This window comes from Nothobranchius furzeri, chromosome 14 (assembly GCF_043380555.1).
Source record: "Nothobranchius furzeri strain GRZ-AD chromosome 14, NfurGRZ-RIMD1, whole genome shotgun sequence".
NCBI classification, from domain to species: domain Eukaryota; kingdom Metazoa; phylum Chordata; class Actinopteri; order Cyprinodontiformes; family Nothobranchiidae; genus Nothobranchius; species Nothobranchius furzeri.
In genome coordinates, this window is record NC_091754.1 from 33,260,706 (window position 1) to 33,278,360 (window position 17,655).

The 17,655-nt window shown below is 42.4% G+C and overlaps 1 protein-coding gene across 1 annotated transcript in view; it reads right to left on the reverse strand.

Moving 5' to 3' along the window:
- The window catches only part of xpo4 (exportin 4), a 68,970-nt gene that overhangs the window by 41,374 nt on the left and 9,941 nt on the right, over nucleotides 1-17,655 (reverse strand). Inside the window, exons 2-6 of the mRNA XM_054746613.2 lie at nucleotides 13,836-13,941; nucleotides 13,516-13,657; nucleotides 13,120-13,258; nucleotides 11,688-11,804; nucleotides 11,445-11,598 (exon numbers count right to left, since the gene is read on the reverse strand). Coding sequence (XP_054602588.1) covers nucleotides 11,445-11,598; nucleotides 11,688-11,804; nucleotides 13,120-13,258; nucleotides 13,516-13,657; nucleotides 13,836-13,941 — 658 coding nt within the window. The remainder of the gene's footprint in view (nucleotides 1-11,444; nucleotides 11,599-11,687; nucleotides 11,805-13,119; nucleotides 13,259-13,515; nucleotides 13,658-13,835; nucleotides 13,942-17,655) is intronic.

Below are 17,655 nucleotides of genomic sequence, written 5' to 3' on the forward strand. Positions count from 1 at the left end.
ATATCAGATTATCAATGATCTATTTAGGCAAACCGTGACTATGCATGACTTTTGTCAAGAAGCTTTAGCTTTGGAGAGGCTGCTGCTGCTGCAGCGAAGAGCGAGTAGATGAAGGATTGCTGATGATGGGGTAATGTTGGTTATACGGACCTCATGTGGAACAGAGAAACATCCTCCAAAAATAATTCTGCCGATAGTAAAGATGTATCTGCGTTAACAGCTCGTTAACACTAATTACCTTAAATGCTTTTAGTTTTTTAAAAACACAGGCTTCCTAACTTTTGGAAATCTCCCATGATTTAGTTTGAAAAGTTTCCATCCCCCAGTTGCTGTTTCTCTTTAAAAACACAAGTTTTGTGCAGTTCTCTCTCTTTTTATTGCTCTCACTGCGACCAGTAAGCTCCGCGCGTCTGACCTTTAAAGGGGACAAAGAATCTAAACCATCATTTTCTTGTTGTTTGAGAATAAAGACAGCTTGTGTGGTCAACGTTGCATGCCAAATATTCATAGCCATGTGCGACTTACTTTTTATGTAACTTAGAAAGTTTAAAAATGCAAGAGAAAATCGTCTTTACTGAGAAATCGCTCATAAAGACGTCACAATGTGGAGCCCTTCCTCCTCCAATCTGCAGTCTCCAGCGTCTGAGGCCTTCTGGTTTAAACCAACCAATTAGTAAGCAGCTCGTTAGCATATTCATGTACTGGCCAAGTGGGTAAACCGCTCTTTTCACAAAAAGGCAGATTTAGGGGGGTTAGAATGGCCTTCATCAGGGTTCCTGGGACAGACGAAAGCCAAAAGAACATTTCTTATGCTTCTTAAGAGATTGAAAGCAGTGTTTTAAATAGCTGATAAACTGTATTCTTGTTCCCTTTAACAACCCCAGACCCACTGATCAGAGCGTAGTATAACCAGGGGCAGAGAAAAAGAATAAACCCCCAACCTTATTTAATACTGTTGACAAAAAACGCAGCAAAGCATCATTTTCCCTGCAGTTATCCACTACTTAAGCAAAACTTAACTTCTATGGAAAAAATAAAAAACCTGAATTGAATAAATGAATCAGGAAGAAACTTTATTTCTGTTTATTCACTTTTCACTTCAGTTCAAACGGTTTACAATTTTGTGTTTTCATCACATTTAGCTTGAACTTTATTTAAATATCTTCATCTTTATTAATGTCATGCAGATTTGTAATAACATAAAAACTACTTGAAAGGTTTATTTTTAAAATAAGTTGTTGACATTAAATGTTCTTTAATCATTTTTAGAAGCATTTGTTCTGCTGAAATTCATCTGGTATGTGACAATGTGAAACCAGTCATTTTGACATAAATAAATAAAAATAAATAAATAAATAAAAGACAATATTATGATATAGATTTTAGGCCATATGGCCCAATGGACAGAGGGGTGCTGAGGACGAGGGTTAAGAAACAAAACATGAAGGAAAAGTAGAGCGGGGCTGCAGCTGCTACTGAGTGAGGGTCTGAAGCCTCAATCACAAGAATGCGATCCAGTTTCACATTGATCAGAGATCATTGAGCATTTACACCAGCTGTGGTGCAGATGCAAAGCTCCAGAAAGTTTCCAAATGGAGTCTGAACCCTGCATTAGGAGTACTCATGGTATGAGAAAACAGCTCAGGGGGTCCATGAGCCAAAAAAGGTTGGGTTTGGGAACCACTGATTCTAGTGGGTGGGAGAGTGTGGCGGTGAACCGACACAGAAGGAGTATGAGGTGATCTGTACATGACACAAAAACGACAATGCTGAACCTGGTAGTGATTAGGGGCAGGTGGGGGTGTGATAGGTGCAAAATATTGTGAGTTTTCTGATGATTAAAAATCAGATGATATAACAAACTTTCTTAAATGTTTTGTACTTTATTGAATAAAGTATTTTTTGTACTTTAAATATATAAAGCACAACAAATGTATTGATTTTGATTCATTATTCCCTGTGTCTCAGATCTCTGGATATCATACGTGCGGGGAAGGAGCCCCTTTACCCTCTGTTAAAGTAACAACATCTCAGTGATGGCTGAGTTAGAAACTACACTAGCTTCCCATTTGGTACCACTCTGTATCCCTCTGCTGACCAGAAAATCCCCATACTTGATAGTTTTGTGGAGCGGGTAGGTGTTCCAGGGGTTGCTCTCTTAACCTGCTTTACGGCTGTTAGCTGTAATGCTAGCGGTTAGCATTTTCAGTTCGCCGATCGTCAACAAAAAGCACAAGAAGAAAAAGAAGAAGTTTCCTTTTTCTATTGGCCTCATGGCGGAGCCTGGAAGTAAAAGAAATACTACCTAATAGGGCTGCACGATATTAGAAAAACCTGCGATATTCGATAACAGTGCTTAATATTGCGATATCGATATTACTCACGATAAATGAACAAATACTAAAGTATGCAGTGTTGATGTCGTCTGGCGTGTGACGTCTGCTCTGGGTTCAAAGCAAACAAAAACTAATGCATGAATTCCATTACAACATAACAATTTTATAGCAAAAATATGCAGCTGCACCTGCTACTGTATTAGCAGCAAAACAACTAACTGCATGCATGCAGTTTCTCAGTGACTTTAAAACATCACCTCCACCATAAGACTTTTTCTGATGCTCCAAATACAGAAAAACGCCCCTTACCAGGGTTTTTTGAATAAATAAATAAAAAAAATCAGAAAATAAGTTTAAATGTTAAATAATAGTTAACATCACTTAAATGCAACAGCAAATTCTCTCATTGCTACTGAACATTTTCTCCACTTATGTGGTTATGATATAAGGCTGTGAAGTGAACTGTGCTGGGCCAAACTAGGAGAATATTAAGATTTTCTGAAGGAAAGAGAAAAACAATTGTCTACCTTTCAGAAGAGGAACTGGCAAAAAACTACATGGAAAATATGTGAAAACTTTTGTTTTTAACCCCAAATTGAACAAGTTTACCTAGATCTTAAAAAGCAGCTCAGATGATGAAACTGCAACTATGATTCTGATAACAAGCTAACAAATTGAACTAGCTTCTGACTGAGTTTATGTGCAGCAGCAAATCAACTATCCTGATTAACAAGGTTATAAAAGCTCATAAAGGAAAAATCACTTTGATGTGTGGGGGAACTTTTCCAGGACCTCTTTAGCAGGGTGGGACTGGGAGGAGAGTGCTGTAGCCTTTTAGCTGGAAGCTAACCGGAGCCTGGGGCTAACATCACCACCCGGTGGAACACTAGCGACATGAAGGTAGGTGGGTTGGTTCACCGGCACGTGTCGGAGTCAGCCCGGTTTTTATCAGCTGCTTAACGACACCGAGCGGACTCACGTTCAAGCTTGAAAGCAGCGCTGATTCCAGAAACCTCAGCACAAAGTGCGTTCGTTAATCTGAGCCAGCATGACGAACAAGGGGAGCGAGCGGCAGCGGAAAGCGGGGACGGAGCGGAGATAGTGGAATTTTGGGGTAAGGGTCTACGTGGGGGGCGGGTGTATTACGTGAACAGACCCATCTGATTTGCCGCATATCAGAAGGGCTACATTTGATTGGTCAAATAATACTTCCGCGTAAAAAACAGAGCTGGTTTACAAAAAGTTGATGTATGACACGGATGGAAATATTTGAACCAAACATTTATCGCCATTTTTGACGTGCTTTGCGATGGGCCTATCGCACGTCCTGTTATCCCGATGACAATAATTTTTTGATATATTGTGCAGCCCTATTACCTAAGAAATATTGCTAAGTTGCACCCCCTGCTCTCCAGATCCGATCTGACCTTGAAATGTTGATCCATGTGTTTATCACTTCCCACTTGAACTATTGTAATGGTCTTCTAACGGGTTTGGGCAAGTAAGACATGGCACGCCTTTAGATGGTGCAAAATGCTGCTGCCTGGCTGATCTCCAAGCTAATAGAAGATCCAAGTAGGCCAAGTAATCAGCTGTCATGGCATCGTCTTCCACTGTTATGCCGATGATACACGGTTATACATTAAAACAACTGCTGCAGCTTCTTGTCTTTCTGGATCTCTGCTTGCTTCATCAATACCATCATCAGCATCATCCACCAAAATCAAGACAGGTCTGGAGGAGATTAAATGATTAAACACCTCCAAGATGGAAGCCATCATGGTAGGCTAACCCTAACCCCCCACCAGATCCAGTCGTGTCCTATAACTGGAAGTAACATTCCTCTTTCCCTCTCAGTTACCAACCTTGATGTTAAAATAGACTCCCACCTCACCTAGGAATCCCATATAAATCACATATGCAAGGTTTCCTTCCATCATCTCTGCAATATTGCCAAACTTTGTTCTACTCTTGCCCTACTAGATGCTGAAAAACTGATCCACGCTTTTGTCTCCTCTAGACTGGACTTTTGTAACTCACTGCTTACTGGGATCTCTGACAAGAACCTTCAGAAGCTTCAAAATGTCTAAAACTCTACAGTAAGGACCCTGCTGAGAGTATGGAAATATGAACACATTACACCCATTCTGCACTCACTTCAATGGCTTCCTGTCGCCACAAGGATAAATTACAAAATCTCTCTTCTAATTCATCAGTGCTTGTATGGAAATGGTCCTTTCTATCTCAAAGAACTTCTAATCCCACTAGCGTCCACATGCTCCCTTCACTTCATAGATCTAGAACCAGACTGAGCACCATGGGGGACAGAGCCTTCTGTGCCAATGCTCCCTGTCTGTGGAACGCCTTCCCCGACAGTTTAAGGGCATCCCAGCCTACAAACAGCTGTATAAAAGGACTAAAATTTAGTAAAGCTTTTAATCTTCCATAATCATTTTTTTCCTCCCCTGCAAGAGCTTTGACATTTTTATAATGTAAAACGCAATACAAATGCAATCTACTATTATTATCCCACATCACTCTGATGCTTGAGGCCCTGCACTGGTTACCCGTACGGTTCAGAGTACAATTTAAGATTCTGGTCCTCACAAGGCCTTGCATGGATCAACACTGGGCTATATTACAGACATTCTTATTCTGTATAAACAATTTTGTTCTGTTAGACCTGCGGACCTTCACCTACTGGTCATCCCTCACACTAGATTCAGGACCTGAGGGGGCCATTGCCCCTGCCTTGAGGAAAGTGCCTCCTCTGTTGAAGAGTTTATTGTGCTTTTACTGGGTTTTAGTTGTTCCAACAATATTTTATTACTGCAGTTTTATTGCCCTTTTGATTCTACTTTGTAAGAAGTTCATTCAGTCTGAGCTCAAACATCTGACTTTAGAGGAAAATTTAGCTGATGTTCTAACAAGTGAATTTACAACTTCAACTGTTTATAAAGGGGTAACTGGTGTGTGTGTGTGTGTGTGTGTGTGTGTGTATGTGGGGGGACATGCCTCTGGGATGAGTAATGTACACAGAGGGACGAGGACATGTGTCGGTGGTTTTGGTGGGTTTTTAAAAGACGTCACCTGCTCCTGTCTGAACCGTTCCAGCAGGCTCAAGAATAACTAAAGTCACACGTCAGTTTTCCACTGCAGAGACCAGATGGACACATGGGCAGAGAAACACACAACCACCGACCCCACACGGAGACATGTTCATTACCCCAGTCTCCACCAGTACATCAGACTGGTCCTACGATCCCTTTAGCAGAGAAAGTTTTACCTCCTGGTCTGGTTCAAGAAGGTAACAAAGGAAAGATGTGGATTTGAATCTTCCTCAATCTTTCTTTAACCCTCCCACTGTCTTAATGGGTGACCCTGAGAGGAAAGTTGACCATTGAGCAGGATTGATGATTTATCCCTTGAGGTCCACGTGGCAGGGATGAGGAGTGAGCACCACCTCACCCCTGCCATGTGGACCCAAGGGATAAACCATCGCAGAAAGTGAATGCGTCAAGCATAAACCAAGCTTTAAGAGGCTGTGCCTCATACCAACTTCTGAACAAATCCAATCAATACACATGATTTGAAATTTAACAAACTGTTATTTAGATCAGACTGTGTGTACCACATATATGTAACGGAATGAAATAACTGTTTTGCACCAAAAGCCATTTCCCCCTCTCCTCTGACACAGAACTAGTCTGCATGAGATATGGCCTCAATGTCTCATGCATTTGTTATAAACTGTGTCTTTCCAGCTCAAAAGAAAAATGAAGACAATGGACTCTTTCTTTTAATAAATCAAAGAACTCTATTTTTAATAAAGCTAATCAAATAAAGTAATTGCTTTATTATAATGGCTGTGCAGTGGTGCAGTGGTTAGAGCTATTGCCTTGTAGCAAGAAGGTCCTGGGTTCGCTTCCCGGCCTGGGATCTTTCTGCATGGAGTTTGCATGTTCTCCCTGTGCATGCGTGGGTTCTCTCCGGGTACTCCGGCTTCCTCCCACAGTCCAAAAACATGACTGTTAGGTTGATTGGTCTGTCTAAATTGTTCCTTTGGGTGTGTGTGAGATTGTTTGTCCTGTGTGTGTCTGTGTTGCCCTGCGATGGCCTGGCTCTCTGTCCAGGGTGTACCCCGCCTGATTGCCCGTTGACCGCTGGAGATAGGCACCAGAGAAGGTCAAACTGGACCTCGACATTCCTGATCTAACGGGGACTTCCACAAGGGTACGTAGACCAACAGAATGGAGTCTTATGTGTTTATGAATCTCCTAACCAAAGCTTAGCGCAAAGAAATCACCTTCACTTCCCATCAGAACTAATCGTTTCTTCGGATTTGCTGGTTCTGAACAACATTCCACATTACACCATTCTCCGTCTTATCCACCTAAAGCTTGGTTTTTGCTTGACGCATTCACTTTCCGCTTGGTGATGCGGCTCGCGGATGGAACGCGCTTCACAACTCGCAGCGTTTATGGTTCATGCGGCTTGTCTCTGCGGTGAGCCAATATTCTCCCAAACTGTAGGGGGCAGCATGGAGCTCTACAGCATGCATCCAACACTACACCATAGTTGAAGTAGAAATGACTGTTTACAACATGGCATTTCAGCATTTTTCACAGCGTCCTCGTCTTTTCCGACAGTGCGAGCTATTTCCAAGAATTATTAACATGTTGATCACGGTGATCTCTGAGAGCTGAATCACACAAATGTCTGTATTTACGAACCTCTGCCATATTAGTTCTTGCCGGTCCGCCATGTTTTTCCGCGTCCGACTGGCCGCGTGGTTAGAAATTTTCCTAGGTGCGCGTTGCGGAAATTTTGGGCCGTGCGGAGACGCGGTGGAGGGGCGTGGTTGTTAAAATGACGCAATTTCGCCGCGTGGAGCCATGCGAACCTCGCGGACGCGTCAAGCATAAACCAACCTTAAGTTACACCATACATTTAGCGTTTGTTAGTCTAGTTTTAATTTGGTTAGTAATAAATCTTTAAACTTTTAAAACCTGACTCTCTTCTGTTGTCTCTGAATTAATACAAGGTTGTTACAAAATCCCTGCAATAAAAAGTTCCAATCTTCTGGTTAAAAGTACCCACAGATCCATAAGGTTCATTTCATATTCACTATGGAATCTTATGTCTTATGGCTCATTAAATAACATGTAAATTAACTCATTACATCTGTATGCTTCATGTCTTTAGCCGGAAGATTCTTTTACATGATTTCATAACCTTTGGGGCAACATATTACAATAACTACCAACTATTTAAGCTACCACATGTAGTTACTTCAGGTATGACTCAGTTTAAGTTGATTTTCAGTTAAAGAAACATATTTAGGATACATATATTTACTACAGAGGAGTATTGCCGTCAGTGCGAGGAAAAACGTATAGGCGTAGAATCTCATACCAACGAGAAAGCTTCTTGTTATAACCAGATATGAGAGTTGTTTTAACAAGTTCCTCAAAACAATGTGTTTAAAATGATGTAGCAATGGGAAAGGTTGGAAGGGTAAAATGGCTGTTTACTCAGAATGAATGAGGCATTTACTCCAGTTCTTGATGTTTGACCTTTAGGAAGAACAGTAGCAGTAGCGCCACAAAAACGAGGGGAAAACTGCTAAACAACCGTGCTTAAATTAAGAATTTTCACTCACTAGATAACTTCTCCAGTGAGCCTGGGACATTATAGATGTAAAGTGCTAATTACTGCATGGCAAAAAGCTCCTATTATTTATGTATTCAAAAATGAAAAGGCTGGAATAATGAATGCTAAAAACATCCATACCTTCTGTTTGACACAAGAATAACCTAGAAATAGATAACAGGCTGATGTATGCTCTGAGTGGGGTCCGGTATACACTACATGTATTTTTATAACTTTATAAATGTTATTTAATTTGCTATAAACATAATCTATACAACTGAACGTGCTACATCCAGCCTGAACAAACACAGCGTAACCAGCTGGGTGTGGGTACGAATTATCTAAATGTTTCCTCAGAGTTTTACTCACCGAATGAATGCTGCAGACAGACAATGCGTCTGACTCTATATTAAAGTCTAAAATACTCCAGATGGTTTGGGCTTTTCTGTTAGCTTAGCTTAGTCCGGGCTCTGGCGCTAAGCCAAAGAGACGTTGCGATAAGGGCAAACTATTCTTGTATTGTCAGCTAGTTTGAAGTACTTAGTGTACTAGGCCCAACTACTCTAAATCAGCTTGATGTTTTCTCAGCGTTTGCAGTAACAGCGTCAATCATTTCAGAAGCACAAATCACATGAATCAACTCGTCAGTGACCTGAACCTGTTTTAAATAGCCACCCATCTGCTTCACCCAGGAATGTCTACATTTTGAGAGCCTCCATGGCAGAGAGTGTGGATTAACAAGCTTCTCTTCTGTCCTTGATTCATTACTCCTGATGAGGATAGTCCTGCTGCAAAACAAGACATGCCGAGTGTCTGCCCGTGGCAGCGTTATCATAAGGCACGTGGTGGGGTGGGGGGTTTAAGTGATATATCCTGCCACAAGCCTGCCCTGCAGCCTCGCCATGTGAAATAACAGTCCAGGAATACCTCTGCAGCAACCTGCTGCCCTCCCTCTCCTCATTTCCCTTCTACTGTTGAGACTCCATCTGCTAAGGCAGCAGTTGTCATTAATTCTCTCTCTGGTGGATTAAACCAATATTAAAGCAATTACACACCAGCGCCAGGCTTTAGCTTAGGAATCCAAGAGTAAACGTGTATGGATGAAAGTACTAGGCTGAATCAGGAAACGTGAGACAAATGTTTTATCGGGATAAGATGACCAACCTTCAGCCAGAGGAGCATTCAAATGTAACGTAGTTTAAATCTAAACAGCTTCACAAACACATGTCCTAACTGCATCCATCAGCATTCAGAGCAGCTGTTTATTCCCTCCCAACTTTGTTTAGACAGTAGTCGTTAAAGATTCTTCATGCAGGTCAAAGCCAAAGCAAACACTCAGCATCAGCTTACACACTCCTAAGCCTGTCCTTAACCTGAGGACCACAATGCCCAGAATCTGACCTTCCAAGAGCTAATGGGAAAACTGAGCTAGAGACATGCCTCCTCAGCTCAAGAATCAGTCCCAAAAAAGCTGCTGTGGACATGGTCTTGTGCTGAAGCTCGAATAATTGATGAATTGATGAATTGAGGCGACGAGCCTCAGTGGAAGTGAAAACAATGACCTGGAGTCAGTAAACACACAATGAAGTTCACCACAAAACAGCCAGAAACATCTGATTGATATTTTTAAACATGTTCTAAATGCTTTTTTATATTTTTACATTTTTTTTTGTTTCTGTGAAGCGCCTCGTGATTTTTATCTTGAGAGGCGCTATAGAAATGATATTTTCTTCTTCTCCTCTAGAACCTTCCACTAACACATGAGTTAGATGAGTTAAAAAAACAGATACCAGCAACAACATCACACACACACACACACACACACACACACACACACACACACACACACACATATCAAAAGTCACCAAGGCAACTGGGTTATCAATCAGGTCCAACAGCACCTGACTGTCGCCACAGCCTCGAGGCATGACCCTGACCCCCACCAGAGTCAAGACCAGCGGGGATTGACACGGAGCTGAAGCAGTCTCTAGAGTCAGACAGCAGCAAGGAGGAGGGACCCACAAGTGGCACAGTTTGTGATAGGGCCTTCAGCCTGCTGACATATGTGCATGACTGAGTGTGTGAGAGTGTGTGCGTGTGTAACACCACCCCGGATCACAGGCGTGCTAAAGCACTTGTAGACAGGCGGCCACACTCATTCAAGCCTCCCAGCGGTCTTCATCAATCTGTTCTCATTTTCAGCAACAGCCCAGACACTTCAAGACTCCACACACACCGGGTTTCAAGGAGAACGCCACACGACTTATGAGTTTGTAAGCTATTTTTATAGAACGACAGAGTAGCCAGCATTTATGACAAGTCAACATGAAGAAACCCAGAGGAGAACAGCTCTATTTGAAACTACCCCTGCTTTACCACTCCAGATTTAATCTAGGTTACATCATGGATAATGAAAGCTTTTCACCTCACCTCTGTCTAAAAACCTAAAGTAGCTCCAGTGCTTTTGAGAAAATTGACCTGTAGCTGCTTTCATATACCCAATTACTCACAGGACACATTTGATGTATAGATAGAAACCCAATTAGATTGTAATCCAGATGCGGGCTAAAAGCTTCAGGGAAATTGCTGAGAAAAATCTTGGTATTTCATCGATATTATCCCCCGACTTTAATCTGTTATCAACATTCAGACTTTTAACCTAGGACCAAACAGGAAATGGTACCTCTGCAGAATGGAAACTACCTGCAGCCAGAACGTTTCACAACCATGCCAACAATTATGAGCTTCAGATTTTAAAAACCCTTTCGTGCACAACAACTGCTGGTTGGGCTTTATGCGGACACCCAACACTTAAACAGCATTATACTGTTGTCTAAAATCAGACAGCAATCCCTTTTAGCCTTAAAAGCGGGTCTTTGATAAAGCACACAAATCAAAGCAAGAGTGCCGAGCATACCAAGGGGAGCCTTGACACGCCAAGGCAGGGGGTGGTGTTGCAGGAATGATGGGAGGCGGAGGTGGGGGAACACACAGACACCTCTTTGAAAATGATACATGACCCTGGCTGGCAGTGAGCGCCACACCAGATCCCCTCAGACAGGCAGAGAGGATGCCAGGCTGTTGGGATTTCAGCCATAATGAGTCTGGCTGCACACAAACACACAGCAACAACCCAAGTTCACTCAACAATGTAACCAACAGCAAACAGAACACGGATGTGTGCACAAGAGATGAACTACAAAGCACAACTGACAGACAGACAGGCATTCCTGGGCACAAAATATTTGTGTATGCACACGCACACACACGTACATGCACGCATACACACACGCACACACACACACAAATAACTACAAGGATGTCTAGGCCATGCTAGGCATGGAAGGAAGCCCAGGTCACTCCCTGGTGTTGCTAAATGCTCCCAGTCCAAGAACAGGACACAGCTGAACCATTTGGTCCCAGGAAGAGGAAAGCTCTTAAAGGAGGAAAGGATATAATTTGGGGGCAGGAAGTTCCAGCTGAGGACCTGGTTGGCCAGGGCCAGGTAGCGCTGAAAGACACAGGACATCTGAGCATTGAGGTTTTCTCTGCGACTGAACTCCTGCAGGACCTCCATGGTCAACATGAAGATCTGATGCAGGCCGTCCTCCTGGGGGGTGTAAACACACAGTTATGCGACTGCGGGGTGAGTGGTGAGCAGTTATCGGACAGCTGAACACAGTGGAGAGCTAAACAAACCTGAAACAGACGCTTGCAGTTGCCATGAAACTCCATGCTGAGGCCGATGCTGCTGGTCTTACTGGAGCTAGAGAACTCACTGAGCAGAGCTGTCAGGATGGAGCAGGCTAAGGTTTGCTGCACACACAAAAGGATTATCATAGCATGCATCATTAAAATGTATCACATTTAGTGTCACAAATGAAAAATGGTGAATTCATATTATTAACCTCACAAATAAAGCTCGACCTTCCTGCTGATAAAGGACATCACTTCCATAAAAATAAGTGTTTCCTCTCCACAAACTCCATCCTCAAAGATGTATATGGCGGCCATCTTGAACTGAAGTTTAGACTTTTGGTGGCGAGTAATTTCAGGTCGGGGTTTTGATAAGTTTGCACACGAACAACCGCAGCAACAGCAAAGCATGAACTTATTGTGACGGCTCACAAAAAAGTTAATTAGGAGTGAAAATCTGGTTTGTTGAAAAGGTTTTAGATCCTTGTTCAGCGTCATTTTCAAATGTATTTAATAGATAATATTACATTCAAAGGTGTGATATATAATATGACATTATTAGGTTTCTGTCAACATCTTCAGATAATGACAAAAAGAAAATGCTTTTATCATTACTGCTGACAGCCTGAATAATCCATCCATCCATTTTCTGAACCTGCTAGTCCACGCAGGGTTGCGAGGGGGGCTGGTGCCTATCTCCAGCAGCCAACGGGCAATCAAGCGGGGTACACCCTGGACAGAGAGCCAGTCCATCGCAGGGCAACACAAAGACAAACAATCATGCACACACACACCTAAGGACAATTTGGACAGACCAATCAACCTAACAGTCATGTTTTTGTACGGTGGGAGGAAGCCGGAGTACCCGGAGAAAACCCACGCATGCACAGGGAGAACATGCTAACTCCATGCAGAAAGATCCCAGGCTGGGAAGTGAATCCAGGACCTTCTTGCTGCAAGGCAACAGCTCTAACCACTGCGCCACTGCACAGCCAGCCTGAATAATCAGATACCTAATACATCTGAAAGATATATCAGCTTTCTTTATTCATAGCTTAAATTAAGAAATAAACGAGGAAGACAGCTTTCTGTAACAGCCATGCTTATTATTTAGATTTTGAAGTTTGTGAATCCTGCATCCATTCATTTTAGCGATTATGCTTAAGACAGGAGACATAAAAGGATGTTACGTATTTATTTAAACGACGTTTTTAGGATAACCACCTTCACACAGCACTGTTAAGGATCTGGTTGCTGGAACTAAAGGCAGCAGTGCCATCTACTGGGTTAAGAGGAGACTCCAGTTGAACACATTCGGTCTATTTGGAGACATTTTCTATGAGGCGTAACCTGAATGAAGCTTGAACTCGTAGCATTTGTTCAGTGGGTAACAGTAAAAGCTGTTTAATGCACGTTTCAGCTCCATGGCTCTTACCACTGTGGGGTTCCCGCTGCTGATGAGCTGTCCCACCTCATGGAAGATGCTTTTACAGTTGATGCTTTCATCCAGAGAGCCTCTCTTCACAATGACGGCCACGGCCAGCAGGATCTGTTCACGGACGTACTTCTGCAGGCTGCAGGGAGACGCACACAGTTGGTCACTGAGCCGATAAAGCACAATGATGAGTGGGCAGGGCGGGACAATACAGGCCAGAATAGAGCACTGCTGCATAGTGACAACTTGTTTTCTTTGGATTTGATCAACTTAGCTCTACTTTTATGGCACCCAAACTCACTATGACACAGAGACAATTGCCTGAAATTTGTTAACAAATCTAGAATAAACTGCATCTCTGATGCCTCTTTTTTTCTTTCCTCTGGTCTGACTTACTTGGGTCTATGCAAGACGTAGTTGAGGAGGAATGCACGGAGAGACTCGATGCTGGTTTTCTCCAGAAGAATCCACTCCCGCACCACAGCCTCCATGATGGCTGTGGCTGCCTGGAACAGCACATAGTCCACCTTACTGGTCTCTGGTGAGTGTGTGTGTGTGGTGGTGGTGGTGGTGGTGGTGGTGGGGGGGGGGGGGGGGGGGGTATGACGACATAAGAATGAAAAAGTAATGAAAAATGAAAGCCATGAGTTCAAGCTTATTTAAAAAAAGAAATTCATTAAAACTCCTTTTAAACTTTCAAATGAAAAGAATCCTACCAAGGATGTGTTTGCAGATGGCAAACGGGGATTTGCACTTTCTGAAGGAGAGGAACACGTGTTCAGCATGCTGTCTCTGTTCTGTGCTGACCATGGACGGCGGTGCCTGGGAAACACAAACAGCAGCTACAGATGAGGTCCAAACATACGGAGTTTTAAAACAAGTGCCAATGAAATATTACAAAATCGTTTAAAAAGTCTCATAAAAGTGCAGCCAAACAAATAAGATCAAAATGTCACCTGCTGCTAATAAAGTATACTAGTATAGCCCCGCTGTGTGCAGGCTGACTTCAGATTTAATCAGATGTTATTCAGAGCCTTCATTCTGAACATGGATGTGTGTGTTTTGTTCTAGGTTCATGATCCTCTCGGTGAAACCTCTGGTCCATATGACCTGCTGTCCTGCAGTGTGGAAGTAATTTCTAGCCTGCCAAGCCATCCTAGATATGTAAATGCCCATACACAGCTCTGTGGGCTAGAACCTACAGTTGTCTTTCAGACTGTCTCCGCACGCTATTGGATAGCATTGGACCAATCACTAGCAGCAACAATCTGATGTATTCATTGCTACAGGGCCATCAAATAATAGAACGTCAGGAAGAAACAAATACATCCAAACACAGCTGAAAGTTAATGCCACACCTTTTTCAAGCCTAATGAGTGCCTATGGAGAGAAAAAAAGTGTCAAAAGATGTGTGTGTGTGTGTGTGTGTGTGTGTGTGTGTGTGTGTGTGTGTGTGTGTGTGTGTGTGTGTGTGTGTGTAGATTTGTGCATGTGTATCTAAATGTGTGTGTGTGTGTAACTAAAGATTTGTGTGTGTATAACTCTTGATTTGCAACTTGTGTTTACATTTGTGTGTGTAACTTCAGCTCCGACACACACAAATCATTGAAAACACACACACACACACGAATCACCTGGTAAACACTGACAAACTACATTACACGCAGATCAGTTTACAAGTACAAAAATCCTTTAGAGACTAATGGGCCATTCCCATCTGTACCGGGTCGGCCCGGGCCGGGTAGCCCCAGTCGGCCCCAGCCTGGCCCGGTTGATTCCACACATCCTTGTCTTAAGCCCATGTGGGCTGATTCTACCCACCAATCAGAGGCTTGCTCTAATGGAAGGTGTGAATGGGCTGATTCTACCCACCAATCAGAGGCTTGCTCTAATGGAAGGTGTGAATTTCTTGTCAGCAGTGGGCGTGTTGGCCCTGGTCGGCCTGAAGCAGTACCCCTCGGGAAGAGGGCCGAGAATGAGCCTTGGTTGGCCCGGGAAAATTCCAGGCCACCCAGATATGTAAACAACCTACGCTACCCGGCCCGGGCCGACCCGGTACAGGAGGGAATGGGGCTTATTTTCTCACCTGACTGATTTGTGCGTTCATGGTGCATTTGAATGTTTGGTGTAAGCTGGGAATTTTGAGTTTCCTTTGGATTTAGTCTAAATTTGTGTTGATGGGAAAATATTTTTTTCTGTGGAAAAAAAATATTATCTCAGGATCCTGTAGGTATAAAGGTAGACCTACTCTTAATTTTTAATCACCTAAACTGTTTATTTAGATATATATGCGTTTATGAGTCATGAAAACATGGTCAAAGGTTTAAAAGAAATGACTAATAACTGGCAGAGTGGTTCTCTGACTGAAAAAACAGGCTTCAAACCGGGAGAAGACACAAGAAGATGGTGCAGTGTCCTGGTGATCTTTCCTCTGAAGTAAGTAAAAGTAAATCCAACATGTTCTGCAGTCAGGTTATAATGAGACAGCTATTATTTTAGACCATTTAAGATGTTTTATAGGTCTGAAAGATTGACACGCCGTCCCCAGACAAGGAAGTGGCTCTTAGGCCCGTTTATGTGTGCGGAATAATAAAAACTATTTAAATGAAAACTAATGATGGGTGTTTCGACCACGCCAGTCACAGATTTATGGTGGTTCTTTCCTCCTGAAGAAAGGGTTTGAAGTTCACTGAACTTACAGATTACAGGCATTTTCCCTCTGTTTTTCTCTGTGTCTGGTTTGATGACGTCACTTTCGTGAAGCGCATTTGTACTTCTGGACTTATTTTCACACTAAATATAAAATAGCGTTTCCCCCGTTAGAAAATAAGCGAGTTCTTGGTATCAAAATGTCTCTTTAAAATTCACGGACATCATTTGTGAAATCCATGGCACATAACAAGTGGAATTAGAAAAGAGCATTTTAGCACTGTTGACTTGCATTCATTTTTTTTTCCATTTCCGGGGTCCGAAAGTAGATGGGTGTGACACGCCCTATGACTCCGTACAATCTTCTTGTGCCTTCTCTTCTTTTAAACCCTGCTTTTTTCCAGTCAGAGAACCACTCTGCCATTTATTAGTCATTATAATCCTTTGACTACGTTTCCATGACTAATAAACACATATATGTCTGAATAAACAATTTTAGATGACTAAAAATTAAATGTTGGTCTATCTTTATAACTACAGGATCCTTAGATACTGTATTTTTCTATAGATAAACATATTTGTCCCATAACACAAGTTTAGACTAAATCCAAAAGAAAAATTGGATTTCCCAGCTTCCACCCAGCATTCAAACGCACCATGAACGCACAAATCAGTCAGGTGAGAAAAGTGTCTCGAAAGGATTTTTGTACTTGTAAACTGATCTGTGTGTAATGTTGTTTGTCCGTGTGTACCTGGGGATTTGTGTGTGCATACTTAATGATTTGTATGAACTGAAGGTACACACGAAAATGTAAACACAAGTCACAAATCAACAGTCACACACACACAAATCTAGACACACACACACACAAATCTAGATACACACACACAGATCTAGACACACACACACAAATCTAGACACACACACACACACACAAATCTAGATACACACACAGATCTAGACACACACACACAAATCTAGATACACACACAGATCTAGACACACACACACACACACACACACACACACACACACACACACACACACACACACACACACACACACACACACACACACACAAATCTAGATACACACACACAGATCTAGATACACACACACAAATCTAGACACACACACACACACACACAAATCTAGATACACACACACAGATCTAGATACACACACACACACACACACAAATCTAGATACACACACAGATCTAGATACACACACAGATCTAGATACACAAACACACACACACATAAATCTAGATACACACACACACAGATCTAGACACACACACACAAATCTAGATACACACACACAAATCTAGATACACACACACACAAATCTAGATACACACACAAATCTAGATACACAACACACACATCTAGATATATACACACACACACACACACAAATGTAGACACACACACACACACACAAATGTAGACACACACACACACACACACACAAATGTAGATACACACACACACAGATCTAGATACACAACACACAAATCTAGATATACACACACACACACACAAATGTAGATACACACACACACACACACACAAATCTAGATACACACACACAAATCTAGATATACACACACACACACAAATCTAGATACACACACACACACACACACACACAAATCTAGGTAGATACACACACACAAATCTAGATTCACACACACACATCTAGATACACACACACACACACACACACACACAAATCTAGATACACACACACACACACACAAATCTAGATACACACACAGATCTAGACACACACACACACACACACACACACACACACACACACACACACACACATACACACACACACACACACACACACACACACACACACACACAAATCTA